The sequence below is a fragment of the Ascaphus truei genome, chromosome 3 (assembly GCF_040206685.1).
Source record: "Ascaphus truei isolate aAscTru1 chromosome 3, aAscTru1.hap1, whole genome shotgun sequence".
Classification (NCBI taxonomy): domain Eukaryota; kingdom Metazoa; phylum Chordata; class Amphibia; order Anura; family Ascaphidae; genus Ascaphus; species Ascaphus truei.
The window spans coordinates 248,769,666-248,795,688 of NC_134485.1; the positions used below are offsets into that span (position 1 = coordinate 248,769,666).

At 41.1% G+C, this 26,023-nt stretch overlaps 1 protein-coding gene across 2 annotated transcripts in view; it reads right to left on the minus strand.

The window, feature by feature from the left end:
* OCA2 (OCA2 melanosomal transmembrane protein) overlaps window positions 1-26,023 on the minus strand; it is a 459,069-nt gene that overhangs the window by 107,502 nt on the left and 325,544 nt on the right. For both annotated transcript variants that reach the window (XM_075590565.1, XM_075590564.1), the window contains 4 exons: window positions 22,236-22,368; window positions 14,936-15,083; window positions 14,357-14,414; window positions 14,055-14,163 (listed from right to left, as the gene is read on the minus strand). In XM_075590565.1, the coding sequence (XP_075446680.1) occupies window positions 14,055-14,163; window positions 14,357-14,414; window positions 14,936-15,083; window positions 22,236-22,368 (448 nt within the window). The remainder of the gene's footprint in view (window positions 1-14,054; window positions 14,164-14,356; window positions 14,415-14,935; window positions 15,084-22,235; window positions 22,369-26,023) is intronic.

The following is a 26,023-nucleotide window of genomic DNA, read 5'->3' on the forward strand; positions in this document are numbered from 1 at the left end:
CAAGGTCTGATAAACAAAGTAACTGAATTATAACCTGTCTGTCTCCTGCTTAGAAAATGGATTGCAGCCTGAGTTACACACTGTCTGCTAAAGAGAAACTGTTTCGTTTTGTTTTTGCTGAAGAAAAGCTATTTTTGTTTTGTGTATTGAATATATGTTAAGGCTAAATAAATAAGCCTTGGCAAGAAACCCACGTGTGTAGTTGCATGTACCCTGAAACAAGCCCTCTTTCCATCTAGTGTGAAGTGTCTACTAGTACTGGCGTTACCTGTTGGCTCACAGAGATCTGAGCCTCCACCACTGGGAGCCTGGGGTAACAAATATACTGAGTGGCAGTGCCTCCACCTGCACAGGATCCCAATAAGTAGAGATAACCCAGAGCAGGAACCAATAATAACAGCCTACAGATTATAACAATAACCTTTACTGTGACAGATAAACATAGACAGCATAAATAAAATAGCAACACTACTGGTTACAGCTATACCTCGCCGCGCAGGGCTTTGTCCCACCACCATGTACCCCCACACCGTGTCCACCGTACCAGATGAGTCCCTTGGTCACTTTACCCACAGAGAGTCCCCAAAGGATGCCCACCCCTTTAGGTGTGATCAGCGCCTTCACTGTACAGTGTGTTTGTGCACTGTTGTGGAAAGGTACCTGCCGGGTGTGTCCACACCCGGGCACACTGATGAAGGAGAGCAAGGGGATCCGCCGATCCAACGATACTGTGTGGAACGCCTTACACTGGAGCGACCCCCACAGCGATTGCCTCTTTCTCAGTCCAGTATTCTGATCCCAGACTATGGCAGCAGTTTGCTCCGTGAAGCAGATGTGGCCTTGTACTTACAGTACTAGCACTAAAGGGCAGGTCCCTACCTAATGGGCATGTCCCTATAGCAACCACAATCTACAGGTAGTTGGGGCCAAGCTGGGGCCTAGGGGGTCTCTAGTCTAGTGCAGAGGGTCACAGACCCCAGCACCTATACACCCTCCCCTATCTGTGTCCCAGCTCCAACTGCCTTGCAAGCCTCAGTGCGCCAAATGTAGCTACTCCCTTGCAGGGAATCCGGCCGCGTAATTGGCTCCATGGCGTCACGTGTCTACATGCAACAAAGCCTTCTGGGGGCTGGTGTCCCTTGCGGAGCCTTCTATCATTGGCGCCGCGTGTGCCTGCTCCACTGCACATGCGCAACTTGTAATGGCCACCGCAATACCTTCTGTGCATGCGCGAGCCTCCGTACATGCGTGAACATACAGAATATTGCGGCGCCCTGTACCAGGAGCCGCCGTCCAGCCTGTCACCACCCATAACCACCCCCACTCTAGTGCAGTTAAGGGAGGGGAAACCGAAGAGTCAGGGACCGGAATGGACTATTGCTACACAATATATATATATATATATATATATATATATATATACAGTGGTCGACAAATCACCAGAAAATCTACTCGCCGAACAAAAAAATCAACTCGCCACCTACTACCACACGTGTGCTGCTTGGGCCAATAGGAGCTCGCCACGATGTTAAATCCACTCGCCCGGGGCGAGCAAATGTATAGGTTTGTCGAACACTGTATATATATATATATATATATATACCCAAGCCTTCGAGTCTGCCGACTGTAAAAGAGAGGCATCATAGGGTGCACTTGGGGTTAAAAAGACCCCCACCCAATTTGAAGTTCTGAAGATAAACGATGAGAAACCCAAAACTGAAGGTATGCTGACGGAAAAAGGTCCACAACCCATCACCGCTAAAGCGGAGTTGCTGTCTTCACAGGAAAAGGCCAAACAGTCACTGGCAAGAGTATGCAATGAGCTGACCGAAGTCAAGGCTCTTCTACAGGGTGAAGGAGTCTCTGAAAACAAGGAGATAGTGAGGTACCAGTCCTCAGGCCCAGATGGCCTGGTAATTACCCCAAAAAGAAAATGCCTAAATTGGAAGGCAAGAATAAAAAAAGGGGGGAGGGAAGGGCCGACGTCAGACATTTTCGCCAAAGATGCTGGTACACGGGAATGGTGCACGGGCCGCTCCACAGGACAATGTTTCGCTGGGGAGAGGGATATGTGACAGAGTCACTAACTCAGTAGGCTGGAATAGTGAATGGAGAGACGCTGCAGCCAGTTTACAGAGTGTTAATCTCCTCAGACAGAAAGAAGCACACCTGCAGCCTATATATATATATATATATATGCGATACGATACTGTGTGATGACGAATATCAAAGGCAGCACTCCAAAAGGTTGTCAAAAGAATATATTGTATTTAGCAAGACATCATTCCAACGTTTCGGTCCGCGTGGGGGACCTTTATCAAGGTGATGTGATTACAGAGTGAATTAGAACACATCAGATTTGTTGCAATAATTTTTTCGCCAGACCACATTATCATTCATGTTCACATTTTATTAGTTTGTTTTTCACTGTCCGCACTATATTTGTTGCGCGAACCATTACTGGGTAGAAATAAATAAATAAATAAATAAAACGTATGCCTGCAGTGAAAGCGATCCCTCGCAATGGGAGTATATCTGCGCATGCGTGACGCCACTTGTATGCGCTGTGAGGCAGGATAGCATAGTAGAACGGACAGGCAGTATAATAAAATGGACAGATCATGCAGACAAACGGGCAGATTTAGGATATTAGCCTCTACCTAGCTCAGTGATGAGCTATGCATGTGCCTGTCATTGTCTCAATATTGCAAAATGGTGTATATTTGGAACACCAGTAACTGGCTACCATAACAACAGTGCAAATCAGATGGGAGTCATAAAGAACCTATGTATGAAAAAATGTGGCACTTGAATGAAACACCAACAAATATAGTGCGGACAGTGAAAAACAAACTAATAAAATGTGAACATGAATGATAATGTGGTCTGGCGAAAAAATTATTGCATCACCTTGATAAATGTCCCGCACGCGGACCGAAACGTTGGAATGATGTCTTGTTAAATACAATATATTCTTTTGACAACCTTTTGGAGTGCTGCCTTTGATATTCGTCATCACACGGTATCGTATTGCTTATTTACACCATACAGGATTTGCACCCACCTTATTGACTTTTCAGGCAGAGTGCCTATTGTTCTTAATTATATTATATATATTGTGGCAGGACGGCCTCGCGGCGGGGTCAGTAAGACGCTAGACACGATGGGAAACTTTAAACACTAGTGGTTTATTAGCCACAACCAAAATAAGTACGGGTGCACTGTCCTAGGGACACTAACTCACTTCTTTAGCCCTTACTAACAGGACAGCCAGCTAATCTGGTCATGCCCAAAACATGCTACACAAAGGATAACCGATACGTACACTGGCGACACACTTTATTCGAGCTCGGCTAGTCCCACGAATTCGGGTATACCCGGGTGTATTGAGGTTTGTGACTGTTTTCTGCCCGAGTGCATTGAGGTATTTTCCATGCAGGGATTGAAGCATTTTATTCCCCCTGGCTGCAATACTGCACAGTATATATATATATACTGCATTACAATTCATGAATTTATGCCATCTGGTAGACACGCGAAGCATTGCAGCCTATTAAATCCTAATCATTATCATTTAACAGATCAGCCGCCCGTCAGCCAGGCATGAACCCAGGCTGGGAAGGCAAACGCAACGGGGCTTGTCAGAGGTGAGGAGCGGCGCATTCCAGGTATCTGCCAGGTACATACTGGGTATTTGCTCGAATAAAGTGTGTCGGTGCAGTATAAGAATAAAGTCTTATCTATTTTGCCGATCCAGTAGCAAACAGGAACACGGTTCCGGGGAGCAGGCTGTGTCCAGCCTCGCAGCGATCTTGATCTTTATCCTGGGTTGGGGTCCCAGCTTGTCCCAGCAGCCTAGCTCCTCGCAGGACTGGGGGACCAGAGCAACAGCAACGGCTTCCCAGCCGGGAGAGTTCTCTCCACCCTCACGTGGAAAAACAAGCTCTCTGTGTGTGTGTCACTTCCTGCTTTTAAACCTGCAGTCTCTCAGGCCTCCTGCTTAATTAGGCTGCAGGTGTGCTTCTTTCTGTCTGAGGAGATTAACACTCTGTGAACTGGCTGCAGCGTCTCTCCATTCACTATTCCAGCCTACTGAGTTAGTGACTCTGTCACATATCCCCCTCCCCAGCGAAACATTGTCCTGTGGAGTGGCCCGTGCACCATTCCCGTGTACCAGCATCTTTGGCGAAAATGTCTGACGTCGGCCCTTCCCTCCCCCCCTTTTTTTTTTCTTGCCTTCCAATTTAGGCATTTTCTTTTTGGGGTAATTACCAGGCCATCTGGGCCTGAGGACTGGTACCTCACTATCTCCTTGTTTTCAGAGACTCCTTCACCCTGTAGAAGAGCCTTGACTTCAGTCAGCTTATTGCATACTCTTGCCAGTGACTGTTTGGCCTTTTCCTGTGAAGACAGCAACTCCGCTTTAGCGGTGATGGGTTTTGGACCTTTTTCCGTCAGCATACCTTCAGTTTTGGGTTTCTCATCGTTTATCTTCAGAACTTCAAATTGGGTGGGGGTCTTTTTAACCCCAAGTGCACCCCATGATGCCTCTCTTTTACAGTCGGCAGACTCGAAGGCTTGGGCCTGTCTTTCTTGTCCCCTTAACTTACTCCGTTGGGAGTGTTGCTGAACAAACATGGACACTGTTTGTAAACATCTTACAAACATGGACACTCTTTAGTCTCAACTGTCTCTTCACAGCGGCTGCCTTCCTTGCAAGGAAACCACTATGGGTCCCATAGTACAACTGGCTTCTTACTGTGCTACTACATAGCACCTTGGTCTTCCCATCCCGTGCCTTGTGAAAAGTAGACCGTAACACTGCAGCGGTATTGCAGTCACGCTTCCTGGTGCGCCTCACTTGCTTTATCTCTACCACCCTTTTTCCCATGGACTGCTTCTGTGACCCAAGGGTCTGTCTTAGGGTTGTAACCTCTTTCTCCAACTTCAGCTGAGGAATCTCCTGCTGGGCAGCATTGAGTCCAACGTAGTATCCTGCTCAGTCTTCAGAGCCTCGAGTATCTCATCCAGGTCACGCTTTTGTTTCTCTGCCATCTTGCGGCCAGCATGCTCAGACTCCAGGTCTTTCCTCAGGTCTTGAAGCAGTCGTTCTGCCTTTGTTCTTTCATCCAGAACAGCTGCCAGTTCATCTTCTTTGGCGTTGAGTTGTGACTCCACATCTCCTAACTGGTTCAGCACAAGGCTTAAATCTGTTTCTTTTCCTCTATTTCTGACCTGCAACTGCCGGTGCTCCTTCCAGACCTTGTCCAGCTCCTGCTGCAGTTGGGCCCTCTCATTGGCCATGTGGTCCAGCAGCTTGCGGGTATCGGCCATCTCGGTTTCATAGCACCACGTCAGGCGAGCCACCTGATGGACGGTCACCTCCTCCCTCTCGGCGAGCTGTATTTTGCACTCAGCACTCTGCGTTTGCAGCTCTTCAATCTGATGCTGCCAGTCCCCTCTCAGGGCCTTCACCTCTTCCTGGTGCTTACTCTGGGTTTGCATCAACGCCTCCTCCATCTTTTTGAGCTCTGCAGTTCTTGTCGCCAGTATCGCTGTTGCTTCTGTCTTCCAGGCTTCTTTCTCCTTGGCATACTGACTCATGGAGATGGAGTTGCCTCTCTGCTTCTCCAGCTCTTGCTCCAGTCTCTGGACCTTCTCGCGCTCCCTCTCACACAGAATTACCTGGCTTCCCAGCTTTGCCCCTAGCGATGCTCTTGTGGCGTACAGCGTGGCCCTCAGTTCCTCATGCTGTTCTGTGGGGACATACTGGGTACTCAGCCATTCCTGTAGCACTCGCTGTTTCTCCTTGGCTGCTTGCAGACTTGCATGCAGCTCTTGCAGCTGGCTCTGCCATAAGTGTGTTGCCTGTGTGTGCTGCTTCAGGGAGACACATTGCATCCTCTCTGCATTCTGCAGTGCTTCCTGCACCTCTAGCTTTTCCTGGATCAATTGCTTCTCCACTTTTCCTGCTTGGTGAAGCTTCTTATCACCTTTACTTATTTGATCAGTCAAGTCTGAATTTTTCTGCGTCAGACTTACATTCTCCTTCTTTACAGTCTCTAAATCCCTCAGGGCATTCTCATGGGTTTCCTTCAACATATCCAGCTCTGTGTTTAGACTGTGGCCCTCCTGGCGTGAGAGCTCCAGCTCTGTTTTGAGCGTGCTAGCTTCTTGGTGAGAAACTTCTAAGTCTTTGATGAAGTTTTGCACATCTCTCTGAGACATCTGATAGCATAGTCTCCAGTCAGGACTTGTTCTCTCTGATTCCATGTTAGCAATTGCGGTGTTGGCCTTATTCAAACTTGTCGTCAGCTCCTCCAACTCACTCCGCAAGAGATGCTCTGTTTTCTTTAATGCCGCATACTCTTGTATAGCTGGGAGTATACACCTCTGTACCACGGCATTAGCTTCTCGCTCCCTATTCAATTGTTCCTGCAAGACATCATAATCACGCCGGGCAGTTTGGAGTGCAGAAATTAAGGCCTCTTTTCCCTGGATCAAGGATTCAGCTTCCCTTTGCTCCTCCTTTTCCTTTGCCACCGTTCCTGTGACAATTCTGCCCATCACTCCGGTCTGCAGCACATCTCGGTGGCTTGCTGACGCCTGTTGTCCTGATATCGCAGGCTCAAGTGGTTCGGTCACTTCCTCTGTGACTTGAACAATATTTGTATTCTTTCTCTTTGTTTTATTAGTTCCAGAGACATCAGTGGTACTGGGCACACACACACTGGACACTTTTGCAGCTTTCATCTGTGGGTACGTCTCTCTTCTCGGGGCCACATATGCGTCATCATCATAATCATCATATGGCCTGCAGGGACACTGTTTCGTATGGTTATGTACATTGCAAAACTTACACTTGATGGCGGCCATTTTAAAACCCTGTTTTTCTTTTTTTCACACCCGACGGGGCAGACTTTGCACAACACACGTAAGTTGCATGGACTTTACAATCTTTGAACCTTCTGGGTTCTTCTTAGGGCAACATCTATGCCAAAATCCATTTTCAATTTCCTTTTATACCAGACAGGGCAAATTTTACATACAGCACTTGCTAGCTGCAAATTCACTCACTTCAGCAAAAGGCATTAGCTTTACACAGCAATCCTTTCATACCCGACGGGGCAAAATTTACACTCAGCGCTTGCTAGCTGTAACTTCCATGCTTCAGCAAAAATCATTTTTTGAAGTGAAACTTCTTTAGTGGCACCTATTCTGATGGAGTAAAACGGGAGAGTTGGGGTCGAAATGTGAAACGGAAGTGACGTCACGGCTCCCCCCCCCTCCCCTCGCATCTACTGTGACCTGCCGCTCCTAACAGCCACCGCTCCCCCCCACACACACCCGCTGTGACATGTGGCGGCGGCGAAAGCCACCGGCGCCGCTCCTAACGGCTGACGTTACCCCCACACGTCAGCTGCCATGGGTATAGCAAGATGGCTGCCACAGAGCTTCCGGTGCTAGAGTGAAAGGTGTAGCAAGCGTGGGGATTTTAAATCAGACTCAGTGAGCCGCTGCTCAGCCTCTCACCTCCCTCCCCTTCCCTGTGTCCCGCTGACTGAGCGCTGCCGGGGCCAGAGGAGAGGAGCCCAGGGATCATGGAGGGTAACCGAGAGGAAGCAGAGCAGTGTGTCGCTGACATGCTGAATTGCCGATGGACAGGAAGGGAGGAGGGAGGAGGGAGGAGGGAGGAGGGAGGAGGGAGGAGGGAGGAGGGAGATCGGACCTGGCAACGATGTCCACATTAAAGGATATCAAAAGGAAGAATAGGCTGGGGAGAGGGACATCACATTGAAAACATCACAGTCCTAGTGATTCTGTGTGTGTGCAGTGAGTAGCAAGACAGGGCAGAAGTGGATGTGCATTCCCTGTCCTTGCAGCCAGCCGTTCAGTGCCTGTGTGTGTGTATGAATAAGGTACAGTCAGTGTCAAATGCTGCCGATGCTGCTTCTGATGGTGAGATATAGCTGCATGCAGCTCCTGGTGTTCTGTGCTCTCTGCTAATATGCACTGAAGGAACCATCCAGTCTGGCATGAGCCTTCAGCAGAACAATTAAAGACTGTCAAAACAGGACACACTAAACACTGGAAATCTCAGTGCTAGTAAATACTCAGGGTTAAGGAAATAGCAAGGTATCTGTATGACAAATCTCAACTGTCAACCCAAATGAAATATAACATTCTTCTGTGTACTGGAAATATCTGATCTATACAAAGTCAGCAATATATCAGATTGTAAAATGCAGTGGTCACAGTACTAATACAACCTCAGTGGTGTTGTGCTTGACTGCGAGAGAGCACAGTTATTTGAGCAAAGGACACTATAATAATGGTACTAATTTTACAAACATGGTGTATTCATGCAGAATATAAAGGGTGAGACTATTTGTAAAACACATCTCAGTCACACGCACACGCACAGTCACACGCACACACAGTCACACGCACAGTCACACACACACAGTCACCTGCACAGTCACACGCACCCGCACACTCACGCACACTCACACGCAGTCACACTCACAGTCACCCGCACACTCTCAGTCACCCGAACACGCACACTCAGTCACACACAGTCACACACAGTCACCCGCACACTCACACTCACAGTCACCCGCACACTCACACTCACCCACACACTCACATTCAGTCACCTGCACACTCACAGTCACCCGCACACTCACCCGCACACTCACATTCACCCACACACTCACTCGCACACTCACCTGCACACTCACCCGCAGTCGCAGTCACACGCAGTCGCACGCAGTCGCAGTCACACGCAGTCGCAGTCACACGCAGTCGCAGTCATACGCAGTCAACCGCACACTCAGTCACCCGCACACACAAGGAATTCACACTTAGTGCAAATAGCTAATACAGGCGATGTGTGCAGAGCACGCGCATTCTAAGTCAAATTTATTTGCGTTTTGTCAATGAAATTGTGTTTTGATTTTTAATTAAAACATCACCAACACAAATACAATTTCTGTGACAAAAGTCAAAGAGGTTTCACTTACTATGCGCGTGCACAGCACACACAGCTTTTTTTTTTCCGCTTGAGTTCAGTGTCTCAACACATCTTCATCTACTGACCCCCAGAGGCGTAGCATCCCACTTCTGACACCACCTGTGGCAGGACGGCCTCGCGGCGGGGTCAGTAAGACGCTAGACATGATGGGAAACTTTAAACACTAGTGGTTTATTAGCCACAACCAAAATAAGTACGGGTGCACTGTCCCTTTAAGAAACTACTTTCTTGAAAATTAAAGCCTAGTCCCGTTAGGGACACTAACTCACTTCTTGAGCCCTTACTAACAGGACAGCCAGCTAATCTGGTCATGCCCAAAACATGCTACACAAAGGATAACCGATACGTATAAGAATAAAGTCTTATCTGTTTTGCCGCTCCAGTAGCAAACAGGAACACGGTTCCGGGGAGCAGGCTGTGTCCAGCCTTGCAGCGATCTTGATCTTTATCCTGGGTTGGGGTCCCAGCTGGTCCCAGCAGCCTAGCTCCTCGCAGGACTGGGGGACCAGAGCAACAGCAACGGCTTCCCAGCCGGGAGAGTTCTCTCCACCCTCACGTGGAAAAACAAGCTCTCTGTGTGTGTGTCACTTCCTGCTTTTAAACCTGCAGTCTCTCAGGCTTCCTGCTTAATTAGGCTGCAGGTGTGCTTCTTTCTGTCTGAGGAGATTAACACTCTGTGAACTGGCTGCAGCGTCTCTCCATTCACTACTCCAGCCTACTGAGTTAGTGACTCTGTCACAATATATATATCATTATAGAGACACAAAAGCACCACTGCTTTTAGAATAGTGTAATTTAATTTAATTAAATCCTAACCTTGCATAGTTATGGGACTGTAATTTGACTTTTTCGCCAACTGATAAATGATGCATTTTATAACGATCTTTAATAATAATAATAATAATAATAATAATAATAATAATAATATTAATAATAATAATAATCCAAACATTCTATGGTTTAGATTAGGATTATTCAAGGTTAAAGTAACAGTTTTTGGAGTGAAAGTTATTAGGTCCATTTTGAATCATCCAACCAATTAAAGGTTTTAAATATTGCATCCCAATTACAAAAGTAGCATTGGTTGAAGATGTTCCTTTAAATGTGACAGTTGCCAATACTAGACAAGTTTAATTAAAAATGGTTCTGTAAATCACACCAAAAAAAAACAGATTATTTTTCTGTCACTACAAATATTTTTTTTTATTTTCACTAATAATCACTACAAGACCTGTGAATGGTTTCTCTATCAAGTTAATTCAGTTGTCATTAAAGCACGTGAATATCCTCAAGCCAGTATGATATGGTTTGTGCTGCATCATTGCTTAATATAAACATACGGAACATTTGGCTTTATGCCAAATTAACAGTATTTAAATTAAATTTTTATGGATACTACTCAATTGAGATTATCTTCATTAATTCAATGTGCACCTCTTCATTAATAATATACATGCCACTGTATTCAGACACTAAGTGTATTATCCCCAGATCTAATCACATAAGAACATCAATAATTTATATTAACTGATATATACATAACTTATATTACTCATATCTCTGTAACCCACAAGGAAATGGATGAGGAAACATGATAAAAATGTATGTTGTAAACTACAGATTTAAATTACTTTCATCATATTTACTGTAAACATGATCCATGTACAGTACTGTAGTACTTCGTTGTGTCCTTGCTTGAGAAGATTGAAAAGTTTCCATCTTCCCAAGCAAAGATAAGATGGTAACAGCATATTAATTGCATATACTTATCAAATAAGTATCGTCATCTAAAACATTAGGATGTTTGTTTTCAAACATGTTTTATACTGTCGCGGACGAGTTTATTCTTACCTGTACCCAGTCTCGGCCGCGACAGATACCGGAGCCTCAGAGGATCGGTCCTCCGATCGAGGCACCCCCATCCCCTCTCCGGGTCCACCGGGTCCCCCGGAACCCCCCACCGCCATCCCCCACATTAGAGCAACCCAGGGCTCCCTCCGGGAGCCCTGGGCACGCGCGCCATGCGTGCACGCTCCCAATGAAGCGTGATCGCGCATTGATGACGCGCGGCATGCTGAGGGAAAAAAACAAGCAAGCCGGGAAACCTCCCGGCTTGCGGCTGGAGCAAAGTAAGAATAAAGTGTGCCGCCTGTGTATGTGTGGGTAAATCATGTTAGCCTGCATAATGAGCTCCACACACACTGCACCCTAGCAGGTTCCTCTCCAATGTGCTCTGGACATGCGACTTTAATGGACACGAGAGCAGCCAATAATAACGGCTGTGGAAGAGGAGGGATTATGAGGAAGATGAGCCTTTAAAAAGGAGGACGGCCATGTTGAGTCAGATCTGCGCCGACTTGAGTGCTTTCAGGTTTAGTCGAGGATTGCAGAGTGTTCATATGGCAGCAGGAGCAGAGAGCTACAGCCGGGTCGTGATCAAGAGTTCAAGCACAGCGGAACCGAAACACCCTTTTCGAAGTACAGGCCTGCAACAGTTAGTACATAGCGAGCTCCCATGATGTGCCAGCACCATCACAAGCCAACATACCCCGGATTGGGTGGCAACTACACCACTGACACTAACTTACACCTGCACCGCATAATTGGAAATTGTATTATTGCTGTATGTTGTATGGGGTGATCCTCTGCCGAAGATCACAGGTTGCCTAGTTTTTAGGGATACAGTAAACTCATTGTACGTATACTGTGTCTGCATTCTTCCCGCCGTCTGTCCATAGCCCATTAAGTTGTCGCTAGGGACTCAAGCCCCCACCTCAGAAATAGTTATAAGTCTGAGGGCTAAAAAGGAGGGGTTACACCTGTTTTTAGATTTGTATGCAGAAAACCAAGACCTACTGTAAATAAGGATCTCCATAAACCGGTTTTAATATGATTGCCCACTTGCATAGTTACCAGAAGGGCCCATTAGGTGTAAAACCAAAAGGGCAATCTGCACAAAATTCTTGAGTTCCTGAAGCAAAGCAGTCATATGTTACAGCAGTGATCCAAACGCCATATACATAGTGAACATTGTTGTATATTTGGTGTTTGCATCCAATAACCAAAAAGGAAGGAACATTAGCAGGCCTAAAAACTCTAAATGGTAAAGGGTGCAATACACTGGCGACACACTTTATTCGAGCTCGGCTAGTCCCACGAATTCGGGTATACCCGGGTGTATTGAGGTTTGTGACTGTTTTCTGCCCGAGTTCATTGGGTTATTTTCCAGGCAAGGATTGAAGCTTTTTATTCCCGCTGGCTGCAATACTGCACAGTATATATATATATACTGCATTACAATTCATGAATTTATGCCATCTGGTAGACACGCGAAGCATTGCAGCCTATTAAATCCTAATCATTATCATTTAACAGATCAGCCGCCCGTCAGCCAGGCATGAACCCAGGCTGGGAAGGCAAACGCAACGGGGCTTGTCAGAGGTGAGGAGCGGCGCATTCCAGGTATCTGCCAGGTACATACTGGGTATTTGCTCGAATAAAGTGTGTCGGTGCAGTATGTCACCATAGAAAAAAATGGGCGATACGGCATACACTTCAGTCATCCTCATGCCCACCTTTACCAATTTAAAGTTATTCAAATTATTTATAATTGTAGTGTACATTATTTGTATTTGTTTGAGGCATTAACCATTTGTTTGGTAATGTTGAAATATGCACACAGTCGTAAATAGACTGCGCATGATAGAATGTATTGCACATATGGATTACTTTCAATGTTATAATTTAGTAGCATTGGTTGACGCAGAAAACCGTATTTTTTTTTTGTACGATCTGTTTGCAGGTGGTTTTTAAGACGTTCAATGCAGAAACAGCCTTTTAATTGTTTCTCTGCCAGATACTCCATAAAAATTAGCAAAAGCAAAAGAATATAGATGTGCACATGTACCAACATTTGGTTCGTAATTGTTATCTGCAAACTTTTCAAAAGTCAGAAAATGTGCAAATATTTACCGATTCCAGTGAAATAGGTGAATTATGCCAGAGATTTCAGAGGTATCTTATTTCACATTTGTCACATAACTTAAGACCACCGGTACCCAAAAACCATGTGTCACTGGTACACTGAGTCTATTCAGTCTCCGCCCATCGGGAAAAGGCCTCAGTCCTACTAACCGTGAGGGATTCCCACCCAGGCTATGGAAAAAAGTGACGAAACACACACCTACTAATCGCAGCCTACTCTACTAGGATGGTAGTGTCACCAACCAGGACCTCGAAGGGGAACCACCCATGAGCTGCTGTCTTATAACGGGGGTACCTCCCACCCAGGTAAGGGAATGAAGAAAGATTGAAGAGTTAGGAGGGGGGCTGGGGACCTCAGACAAGATCCCCTCCATCACAGCCTTTTTTTTTTTTTTACTGGTTTGAGAACTGGGTTGAAAAATTTGCTCATCTTTACAAGAGGCATGTAAAATTTTAAAATATTCTACTAATGTTTAGTATCGGTTTCACAAATTATACAAAAGGTGCAAAAACGGACATCTGTAACCCTTTTGCTATGCAACTCTGGGTTGTACATACATTTTATGCAAGTACAGTACCTGAATGAATAAGCCCAGCAATATATTTACACAAATCCCTCCCCTTTCACCAAAGAGAATTTGATTTGTTTTCCCATAGAAAAGGCAACAGAAGTGGCCCCAAATAAAGGTACTAAACTGCTCTACTGTATAACAGATTATATACACTAATTGCCAAAATGATATAACAATCCTGAAAAATACCTAACAAATGCGTAGATATTAACCAAAGCATATATCAATGTCCATTCAAATGTTTCTTCAAAACTGCACGGAATACTTCTAATATACTGTACTGTAGGTATTCCTCCACGTGTTTGCATCAGTGCTACAGTATTGAAATGCTATGTATGTACTAACTAAAATATATGGTTAACATGAAAGAACAAGATATTCAAAGTAGGAATGTCTCATTAAAATATTCAGCAGTGGGTATTTGTTTTGGTGGATGCATAAACAATATAGACAGCCACACTTACCAAGGTCCAAGTGGATTTCAGGAACAAACGAATTGAGAAAGAACATAAAGATGACAAATCCCAACACAACCAAGCATTTGATGAGAAGAATCTTGTCAGTTATCCCATGCTGTAGAAAGGCAAAGATATATTCGTAATGAAGCACAATGTCATTATGTTCTGTACAAAAAGCATACGCTGCAGGCTTTTTTCGATGAAATACTGCGTGTTCCAGGTCCTTAAATAGGAGTTTCACATTTATAAGAAATGCTAACTAAAAAGATAAGTCTTGTGATAAGATGTTAAAGACCTATAGTACATACCCTTTTTTGGAGTTCTTGAATGTTCGATTCCCAGTTTTTATCTTCTTGTGATATTTGCCTAAAATAGGAAAAAAGTATAAATTTCAGAAAATTTCCAACAGACAAGATGTTGTATCACAATCAAAATTTACAGCTTTTCTTTCTAAACGTGGCTTATACTGTACATAAATCCCATACATATATACTATAGTTATATACTTTAAATAAAGATGAGTGCGTTCAGATTTTTGGAATCAGACACCCCAAACCTTGGCAATCCATGGCAAATTTTGAGTGATGCTATTGGCTACATTTTGCTGACTCAAGGGTGTCGGATTTCAAAATTCAAACTTGCTAGTAAATATCAAAGATTGATGCAGCATTATGTTTATTTTTGTTACGGTGGTATCACTCACATAATTGCCAGGTGGCTCCAATTTTGAATACCCCTTACTAAATCATGTTTCCAATATTGTATCTTTCTCTGTGGATATTGTTGTCTCTGTTCTAATCGTACACAAAAAAAAAAAGGTTCCTTTTGACCTTTTTCTTTATCATTCCATTTTAAAGTTCATATTACATATAGATATCATACAGTACCTCTGAAAAGTTTTAAGTTGTTTCCTGAGCAAACTCTCCAGTGTCAAAACTTTTTGCATTAAAAGACATTTGACTGCAGTCTCTTCACGACTGGCAGGATTAATTCTTTGTGCGGTCAATCTCCAAACGTGAATTTCATGTTTCAATTCTACAAGCAGATAAAAGATTCAAAAAGGAGATAGGACACAACAATGTGTGTAGTGTATCTTCAGTAATTCATGATTTCATGTGTTTATTCTAATAATCTCCCAAACAACTACATTATAGCATATAGGTAAAAAAAAGTAATAACGAAGACAATAAAGATAAATTAAACTGCTTGTCATTGTTGTGTGCTAGGCATGCAGAAATATACACTATTACACTTTTAAAGAAACAAGTTTGTCTCAACCATTAATTGCATACGCTCCTCCTGAAAAATAAAAGTAGTGATAGTATGAGAAGAACAAAATTAGGTATGTGAAATCTGAACCTACCAGAACCTTCCATTCCAAACCCAAATACAGAAACTTTAAGATTCTGAGATCCATAATCCCACATTTATTAAGAATCAAAACCAGAACTCCGGGCCAAGTGCCCAACGCTAGGTGTTTCTTGCCATACCTTTTTTCAACTATTTTAAGTTTTCCCATTATATTATTTTTGTTTCCCAATTGTTTTATGATTGTATACTTATTTTAAGCCTTTTCATATGCTTTATATTGGGCGAATTTTAGCATTTTCTTGCTTTTTCTATCATTTGGTAAAAGTCCAAAACAAACAGAGTTTTGGCAAAAACCATAACATGAGTTCAAGTGCCCACACTTAGATAGTATATCTCAGCAGTCTATATTAATTTATATTATTTTAAAATGCAAAAATATTATAAAATACAACTTTATATTAATACAAATAGTCAACCGTTTTTCAACTGATTTTACAATAAAAGTTCACAAAAAAAAAAGAGGGTACAAAGAGCAATATATGTATTTATGCACAATTACCCTAGCAATGCATTCCCTTAATGACAATTGGTTATATCGGCATTAAAAATATATCAGTTTTTATATTTAACTTGTTTGGTATTGATTTTCATCTCATTTTCATTAAATCCCATTTTACATAGTGCGGTTACACACAGATGTCACTAGATTTACTGTCCCTGTGATCTCAGGAGTGTGAGATTAGAGCCGCGTGAGCACTTGTTGTGCGCAGCTCGGCTACGGTCAGTCGGCATAATTATTTGTGAGGTTGTTTATGTTATTGCAGTTCTATATGTGTCCAGAAGGTGATCCACTGAATATCTTCACCTATGATACTCAGCCATAAGGGAGTCGCAAATTGCAAATAAATGGCGGTAAATTATAGAAAACTTCAATGGGGTTTCAATGATAATTTAAGATTTTATATATCGCCTTCACAAAAACCTGCTCTTAAAAGTAGAAAAGTTGGTGGAAATACTAGCTCTTCCCTATAATTGAACACGTCAACATATTTTTGCCAGCTGTACAAGAAAGCAATCAAAAATTAAACATGCCACAATTGTACTAGCAATTTCACTGGGTTCCTTGCTATAAAGTATTTTGTTTGGAGAGTGTTTACCACAGGAACACCGGATCTTGACAAACAAAAACAATAAATTGAACTGTTAGCCATGTTTTGATCTAAGAGCAACCTATGTATATTTTGCATTTATTAACAAAACAAATCACCTAAAAACAATTTATATTTCCTTGTAGAACAAAAAAAAATATTAAGTGCAAGCAAAAAAAAAGTGTCTTACTACTGTACAACCAACATAAAGCAAGGATAGGCCAAGTGGATGTGCTAGAGCATTCCAAAGGACACTTTCTTAAATCTTTACCAACTTTAACTTTTTAGTCATCTCACTTTTGATTGTAACGCAAAGGTAGTTTGATTAAAATAGAGAAATCAAACATTTGATTTAGTTTCCCCATTCTAAAGCAGTCTTTTATTAATTGTGTATGTTTTGTAAAAAAAAAAACATACTAGATTCTGGATTTATATATCAAATGTTTTGTCTGTACAAAACCATATGTTTCCATTAAACTGAACTCTCTACAATGCAAATGCTTGATCTCAACTTTCTACCTTCACAATTCCACAAATCTTTCAGTTCAAATAAAAAGCACATAATTTGTCTCCTTAAAAATAGAAGAGGGTATGTATGGTAAATCAGAGAATGGAAAAATACAGAAATCAGCAAGAAATAGAAGAGATGCAATTTGTTGTTTTTTTTTATTCCCGATATAGGAGTTTTTTGATTGCTAATCAGAGATCTAAGCTGCAAATGTTTTTTGTTGATTGAACTTGATTATAGTTGCTTTCAAACAATCTGTACCAATGAATTACACCTGTATTCCAGAAATCCTGCTGTTTCACATTTGGAAATCTTTGATCACCTGAATACAAAGTTTGGAGTATCTTCATTTTCAATCAAGTAAAAAGCTACTACGAAGTTTATAACAAATGTAGCATAGTCTCCGGCCGCTCCTATTTTCCATGGGACCTAACAGTATAAGTCCTGCTAGGGACTGGCACTGGAGGGGTTAGAATATCTCATGAGGGCCCAGTGTGCTATTGCAGCCCTGAATATATTTACTGTATCCAGGGGCAGGCCTAGCAACAGCCTGAGAGTGTCAGCCTGGGGGAGGATACTGGTTGGGTCATATGTAAATGTATGATCCTATCAGTATCAGATCTGCCCTGTTATGGGGCAGGGTTTATAAGCCCAACCCAAAGGTATATATATACTGGCACTCTCCCAGAAATCAGTGTGTCTCTTCCCTCCCCCTGTGGAATGACAACAGCTACCCTGTATCCCATAAGGGGATACAGTAGGAGCACCAGAAGGAAACCTAGATGGGCCTCAAGCCTTAAGTTAACCTTCCATGGAATGTGGACTGCAGTACATTTTGGAATATGCCATAAACATCCATTGAACCATCCAAGTGTGTCATTCACTGTCTTGGGATAAAAGAGGTGTCAGCATGGACCATCCTGCAGACACAGGATCGAATAAGGTACCCTGAAAGCCTGTCCTGATTCTGCCCACACCATCGCGGAGCAACTCAGAGCTCTCCTGTTGCCTCACAGGTATGCACAGCACTAGGAAACATGCAGGTAGTGACCCAATCTCACAGAGGATGGGTGTAAAGGTGCTTCACAAACTAGAGACATTCACTTCTATTCCCAATTAAAGTATGCAATAGTACTGTATGTTAAAAATAAAATCATACATACTGTAGTTGACCAGTTTAATTTCTTAGAGGCCTCTGAATAGGGACATGAAAATCAAGTGTTTTCTTTACCATTACCCCACCCTGCACTTATCAATGAACCAATATTGTAAAGAGGGAGTGGGGAGTGGGCTTGCAGAGGAGTGGCTCAGTGAGTAAAGGCACTGACTTTGCAAACAATGACATGAAGTTTGAAGTGGGTTTAATTCCCGGTGTCAGCTCTTTATGACAATGGGTAAGTCATTTTAACTCCTTGTCCCTCAGGCACCAAAATCATAAATTGTAAGATCATCTGGGAAGGGACGTTATCTGTAAAAAAATTCTTTGTGCCGCACACTAAACACTACTGTATATTTGTGTACAATTGAGAGAGAAGCGCAATATGAAATAAAGTTATTATTATTATTGAAAAAATTAAACAAAAATACTTATGGTGTCAGATTTGGGTAACAATGTATCAATTACAAAGATGAGACTCCTTAAACATGTCACTAAAATTAGTTAACTTTGGCGCACATTTAAATTCAAGGCAAGTTTACTCCAATTGCATTGAAATACAGTATCATTAGTTCCTTGCACAAAAAGTGTTTAGAGAGGGACTCCGAGGAAGAAATGGAGATATTGGGAGCATTATACTAATGTGCCCTTTTGGTGACAAATACACAGAAGCCATGGTATATGATCATACAGTATGAATTTAAAGATGTCATAGTCCATACTGTAAATCTTTAGTATTCATATCCAAATGAAAATTAACTTTAAGCAACGTTCCCCACAAATCTTAGTTACTGTACATACTTAGGGTTTATTTATTTATACAATGTTTTATCACGAAGTAATACATTGAGAGTTACCTCTCGTTTTCAAGTATGTCCTGGGCACAGTTATAATGACAAATACATGGTTACAAATACATAGTTATAATGAATGAAAAGGGTTATACAGTAAATTATATACAAGACATTGCATGCAGTTAAAGATAATATATATCATAGGCGTATATAACAGTTACAGACCAGATTAAAATGTGAGACAGCTTTAGTTTTGAAAGAAGTTAGACTGGTGGTGGATGTGAGAGTCTCCGGTAGATTGTTCCAGTTGTGGGGTGCGCGGTAAGAGAAGGTGGAGAGGCCGGATACTTTGTTGAACCTTTGAACCATTAACAGTCTTTTGGAGTCAGATCTCAGATAAGTGCTGCATTTGTGGTAGCGGTGAGGAGCTTGTTCAGATAGGTGGGTAGCCTGACCAGAATGTATTTGAAGGCAAAACAGGAGAGATTAACTTGGCGTCTAGACTCATGTGATGATCATAAAAGCAAGAGTGTCGTTCCGCGCTAGGGATATCACTGTAAAGTCCCCCGTTTGTACTGGTGTTAACCAGTCATTCTAACACTATTCACTTTCGTTTCGTTTTTAATATACACCCATCAGTAGACCTTGATAGTCTATTGTCGTATCACCCCTTTTTTAATATTAAAGTGTTCATATTCCCTCAGTGCGCCTGCCTGTCATTTGTTTTTCCTGTGATGACCAATCTAGTTTTTTGAGCATTTCGCAGTGATGTGTGTTGTAATTGCATTGAAGGACAAAGCGGCATTTTGAGTTGTAGAGAGTATCAAGTTTTCCAAGGTGAGTTTGGGGTGCTGTTCCATATACTATGTCCCCATAGTCTATAATTGGCATCTACTGTGCAATGAGCTTTCTGACCAGCGGGCTTAAGGGGGATTTGTTTCTATCTAGTACACCTAGTTTGGCATAGGTTTTCGATGTCAGGGTATCAATGTGCATACCAAATGTTAAATGGGAGTCAAGCGATATGCCCAAATATTTGAAACTAGTAACAGAGGCTAGGATAGTATTAGAGTTGGTTCTGATACCAACCAGGCGCATCAGAGCTCCTTCATTAGAAGCTTTAGAAATTAGGGTTGCCTTGTGTTAGGTATTGGAATTGACTGTCCTGTATTTGGACATTGTCGAGTAAAAAAATTAGAGGAAATACAGCTAAACCCCGTTATAACGCGGTCCTTGGGGTCCACAACCCAAAGACCGCGTTACAACCGGGGTCGCGTTAAAATTTCACCTCGCGTTAAAATTTCACTGGCATCAGCTCTAGAGCTTCCTCATTACAGATTTAAATCTCCTCCATTTTGCCGCCTTACCAGTGCTCTCCTCTTCCTGCTGTCCACGTGCTCATATCTCTCTGCTCTGCTCATCTCTTGCCCTCTGCCATCGTATGCCATTGTTTTTAATACTATTATTATTAATTATATTATTATTAATAACTATGATTTTTAATTATCATTAACAATTAATAATTTTGACTAATTAATAAGTATTACTAATACCTAATAATTATTAATACCCAATTAGTAATAATAATTATTAATACTTAATTATTAATAAAACTTATTAATACTTAATAACTATTAATAATTAGTAAGTATTAATAATTGTTGTTAATAATTAAGTATTATTAATTATTATTACTAATTGGGTGCTAATAATTATTAAGTAATTATTAATACTTAATTATTAATAACAATTATTAATACTTACTAATTATTAATAATTAGTAAGTATTAATACGTTTCATTAATACGTAAGTATTAATAATTATTATTAAGTATTTAGTAATAATTATTAATTAGTTAATTAACTGTTAATAATAATTAATAATCATACTTATTAATAATACATAATTAATCATAAAGAATGATTAATAATGAATTATTATTAATACATCATTATTGATTAATGAATAATTATTATTTAATAAAGAATAATAAAGAATTATATATTTATAAATTATACAACATAATTTATTAAAAAAGTTAATTATACCATTTCATACAGGAATTGAACCCAGGACCCTTGCATATGTTGGTAAGAGTTCTTCCACTAGACCACAGAACTGTGTGATGTCATAGACAGCTAGAAATAGACTTAAGATTTCACATTGACATGTACCTTGTGTTGTAGAGGATAAATATATTTATAGGTTCTGTTTTGTCACACCAAGCCTATGGTGTAGAGGTAAGAGGCAAAGCATTGGTATCAGAAGGTCCCGAGTTCAATCCCTGCATGTGTTTTGTACAAAATGTATTAATGTTTATTTGTGTCTGTGTCTGGTAGTCAATAAAGCATTGAATTGAATGTTTGGGGGGAAAAAAACCCAGATGGCACACGACGGGCAGTGGACAGCAGGAAGAGGAGAGAGATGAGCACGTGGACAGGACAGCTGTAAGAGGAGAGTGTAAGGCGGCAAAATGGAAAATTTGAGATGCAGGTAAGCCGGCAAAATGGAGGTTTTCAATTCGGGAGCCATGCTCAGACCGCGTTATAACCGATTCGCGTTATAACGGGGTTTAGCTGTACCAGTATTACCTCTCTGGACTTAGTTACTTGACCGGCTTGGGAGGCTGCAGGATTTCTCCGAACAGGGAGGGAGCAGGGCTGTTCATAGGGGGCTGGGAAGGTTCCTCCATCCCAATTGGCTGTATTACCAAGCAGCAGCCAATCAGGAGGTAGTGTCAGGGTGAGGCCAAGTTTGTGGAAATAGCATGGAGCAGAGTGTGTGTGTGTGTGTGTGAGAGTGGGTTGTGAGGGGGGAGAGTATGACTGCAGGTATGTTATTTATAAATTATTTGAGTGTTAAATAATTATTTCTAAATTTCACTCCGTGTGCACCAATTTACACTACTTCATATTCTATTTCGTAAAAAAAAAAAAAAAAATCTGGGGAGTACACTTTCACCAGAGGTTTTTAAACGAAATAGAAAATGAAATGGCACAAATTGGTGCACACAATGAAATTTAGAAAAAAATACTTAACGGTCAGAACATTTATAAATAACATATCCACTCAATGAATTTTCGAGCGCGTCACACCTTTGACCATTGTGTCCAGTATATTAGGGGATGCCAACCCTATACAAACTCCACCTTGCCCCAACTTCGTAAATTGCTGAAAAAGTTCTAGAAACCTTTAGTGGAGAATTACAAATTGCGCCACTGAGAACACTTTATAATATATTACATAATGTAAGTATAGCCAGATCTTACCAACAATTTCACTGGGCTCTTTGTTGTAAAGCTTTTTGTTCCAGTATAGGATTCTGAGAAAAGGAAAAGATACCAGCAGAACCAGGCAAATTCCAAAGAACATATGTCCTGTGAACCCAGCAAAATCCAATCCCTGAGTAAGAAAAAAAAAAAGGTTAAAAACTACAGCATAAAACTGTACACCGAATTTTAAATAACTTAAAATTGTGTTGAAAATGTTTTGAATTAAAGTACAATACGAAATACCTGAAGAGTGCATTTCTATCATACAGTAAATGATGGATTTGTAGAAGGATGCATACTATAGTTCTATGGAAAGCCATGTCATTAAAAGATATGTCACTCTGAAGCTTATTTTGGGCCCCTTACATATGTAGCAAGCTTCAGATTACCTACTGTTCACGCAGAATACTGTGTTATAATACAGAATATCAGAGTTTCTATAGTATTCAATGGCAGTCCTAATGCAGAATCTCACAGAATATCTCACCATAACTCGACAGCGGGAGCAATAACTCTTGCTATATCTGTACATTACTTTGTAGACATCAGTTTAAATAAATGACTCATGTACTCTAGCCACAAACACTCAATACTCAGCAACTGCATACAACACAGGAGGCTTAATTTAATTTCACAAGGACGGTATAGCCAATTCTCAATACGTCTGTAGTTGATTATAATTAATTGCTTTATACCAGTCACTCTATGAAGTGACATTGGAGGTTTTAACAAAAGCTACGTACACTATTATTTCACCTAGCAGTGTTTAATCTCTCATATTGGTGGCTTAAAATGCATCACAACCTACAGTAAAAAACACAATTTGCCAACCAACAAATGTTGGATCATTAATGTCAATCTTCATTGTACTTATCATGTGGGCTATTACAAATGCCTTTGAAGGTCACAGGTGTAGTAGTAGTGTGTGTGTATATAATATACAGTATATATATATATATATATATATATATATATATATATATATATATATATCTATATATATCTATATATATCTATATATATATATAGATATATATATATATATATATATATCTATATATATATATATAGATATATATATATATATATACAGTGGTTGACAAATCACCAAAAAACCTACTCGCCACCTAGTACCAAACGTGTGCTGCTTGGGCCAATATTTACTCGCCCGGGGGTTAAATCCACTCGCCCGGGGCGAGCAAATGTATAGGTTTGTCGAACACTGTATATATATATATGTATATATATATATATATATATATATATATATATAATATATATATATAAATATACATATAAATATATATATATATATATATATATATACAGTGTTCGACAAACCTATACATTTGCTCGCCCCGGGCGAGTGGATTTAACCCCCGGGCGAGTAAATATTGGCCCAAGCAGCACACGTTTGGTACTAGGTGGCGAGTAGATTTTTTGGTGATTTGTCAACCACTGTATATATATATATATATATATATATATATATATATATATATATATATATATATATATGTATGTATGTATGTATGTATGTATGTATGTATGAATGTCTGTGGGTGGGTTTACTGGCTATGCATCTTAACCCAGGATGTGCTCAAGGGTGTGAAATGCAGCAAGCTTAAGCTTACAGGGGACAATGTTAAATGGTTTTGAAGCAAAAGGTGGCACTGTGTGCTCATTTGCATGTCATTTCATGTAATTTCCCAGAATCCCTTGCTGCGGTGGAAGCACTGTGTGCTGGGTGATAATGGTGAAAGGCAGGATTGCAGACCTGTCTAAGACATGCAAATGAGCATACAGTAATATTTCCATTTGATATAGATTATATATATAATCAAAAAATAAATAGATGATACCGTTCTGTGGCTAACGAAATGCTATTATTTGTGTGAGCTTTCGATATACACTGATCTCTTCTTCCGGGGATGTTACAATGAATGAAGCAAGCAAAGGGTATACTGTACTTAAAAACAGTGTCTCTTGGAATGCTATCTGTGCTTGTCCCTCCCCTGTGTGTGGATGTGATTTATGGCTAGAGGTGCTTGGCTAACACACACACACACATTCAGTGGTGTGATAAAGAAAGTACACCCTCTTTGAATTCTATGTTTTTACATATCAGGACATATTAACAATCATCTGTTCCTTAGCAGGTCTAAAGATTAGGTAAATACAAACTTAGATGAACAACAACACATGACATATTCATACTGTATTACACCGTGTCATGATTTATTTAACAAAAATAAAGCCAAAATGGAGAAGCTTTGTGTGAAAAACTAAGTACACCCTTACTGCTTCCATAGGAATTAAGATGCTAAGTAGCAGACAGGTGCTGCTAATCAAATGCCCTTGATTAATTGATCATCAGCAAGTGTGACCACCTCTATAAAAGCCGACGTTTTATTAGTTTGCTGGTCTGGAGCATTCAGGTGTGTGTTAACACAATGCCAAGGAGGAAAGACATTAGCAATGATCTTAGAGAAGCAATTGTTGCTGCCCATCAATCATTCTACAGTGAGAAAGATTATTCAAAAGTGGAAAACATTCAAGACAGTTGCCAATCTTCCCAGGAGTGGACGTTCCAGCAAATTCACCCTAAGGTCAGACCGTGTAATGCTCAGAGAAATTGCAAAAAAAACAAGAGTTACTGTACATCTCAGACTCTACAGGCCTCAGTTAGCATGTTAAATGTTAAAGTTCATGGCAGTACAATTAGAAAAAGACTGAACATGTATGGTTTGTTTGGAAGGGTTGCCAGGAGAAAGCCTCTTCTCTCTAAAAAGAACATGGGAGCACGGCTTAGGTTTGCAAAGTTGCATCTAAACAAACCACAAGTCTTCTGGAACAATATCCTTTGGACAGAGGATACCAAAGTGGAGATGTTTGGCCATAATGCACAGCGCCACGTTTGGCGAAAACCATATACAGCACAAACACCTCATACTAACTGTCAAGCACGGTGGTGGAGGGGTGATGATTTGGGCTTGTTTTGCAGCCACAAGACCTGGGAACCTTGCAGTCACTGAGTAGACCATAAACTCCTCTATATACCAAAGAATTCTAGAGTCAAATGTGAGGCAACCTGTCTGACAGCTAAACTTTGGCCGAAATTGGGTCATGCAATAGGACAATGACCCCAAGCACACCAGCAAATCTACAACAGAATGGCTGAAAAAGAAAAGAATCAAGGTGTTGCAATGGCCCAGTCAAAGTCCAGATCTCAACACGATTAAAATGCTGTGGCGGGACCTTAAGAGAGCTCTGCATAAACAAATGCCCACAAACCTCAATGAACTGAAGAAATGTTGTAAGAAGAGTGGGCCAAAATTCCTCCACAACGATGTGAGAGAATGATAAAGTCATACAGAAAACGATTACTTAAAGTTATTGCTGCTAAAGGTGGTTCTACAAGCTATTAAATCATAAGGTATACTTGGTTTTTCACACGGCTTCTCCATTTTGGCTTTATTTTTGTTAAATAAATCATGACACAGTGTAATATGTCATGTGTTGTTGTTCATCTGAGGTTGTATTTACCTAATTTTAAGACCTGCTAAGGAACAGATGATTGTTATTATGTCCTGATATGTAAAACCATAGAATTCAAAGAGGGTGTACTTTCGTTTTCACAACACTGTATATATATACACATACATACAGAAACAGTAAGGCAGGGCTGGCCATCCTGTGGCCCTCAAAGGCAGTTGTAACAGCCCACGTGATACTCTGGGATCTGCCGTTCCTCAGTTCTCCTCACTCCCTCCCCTGCCCCCTTT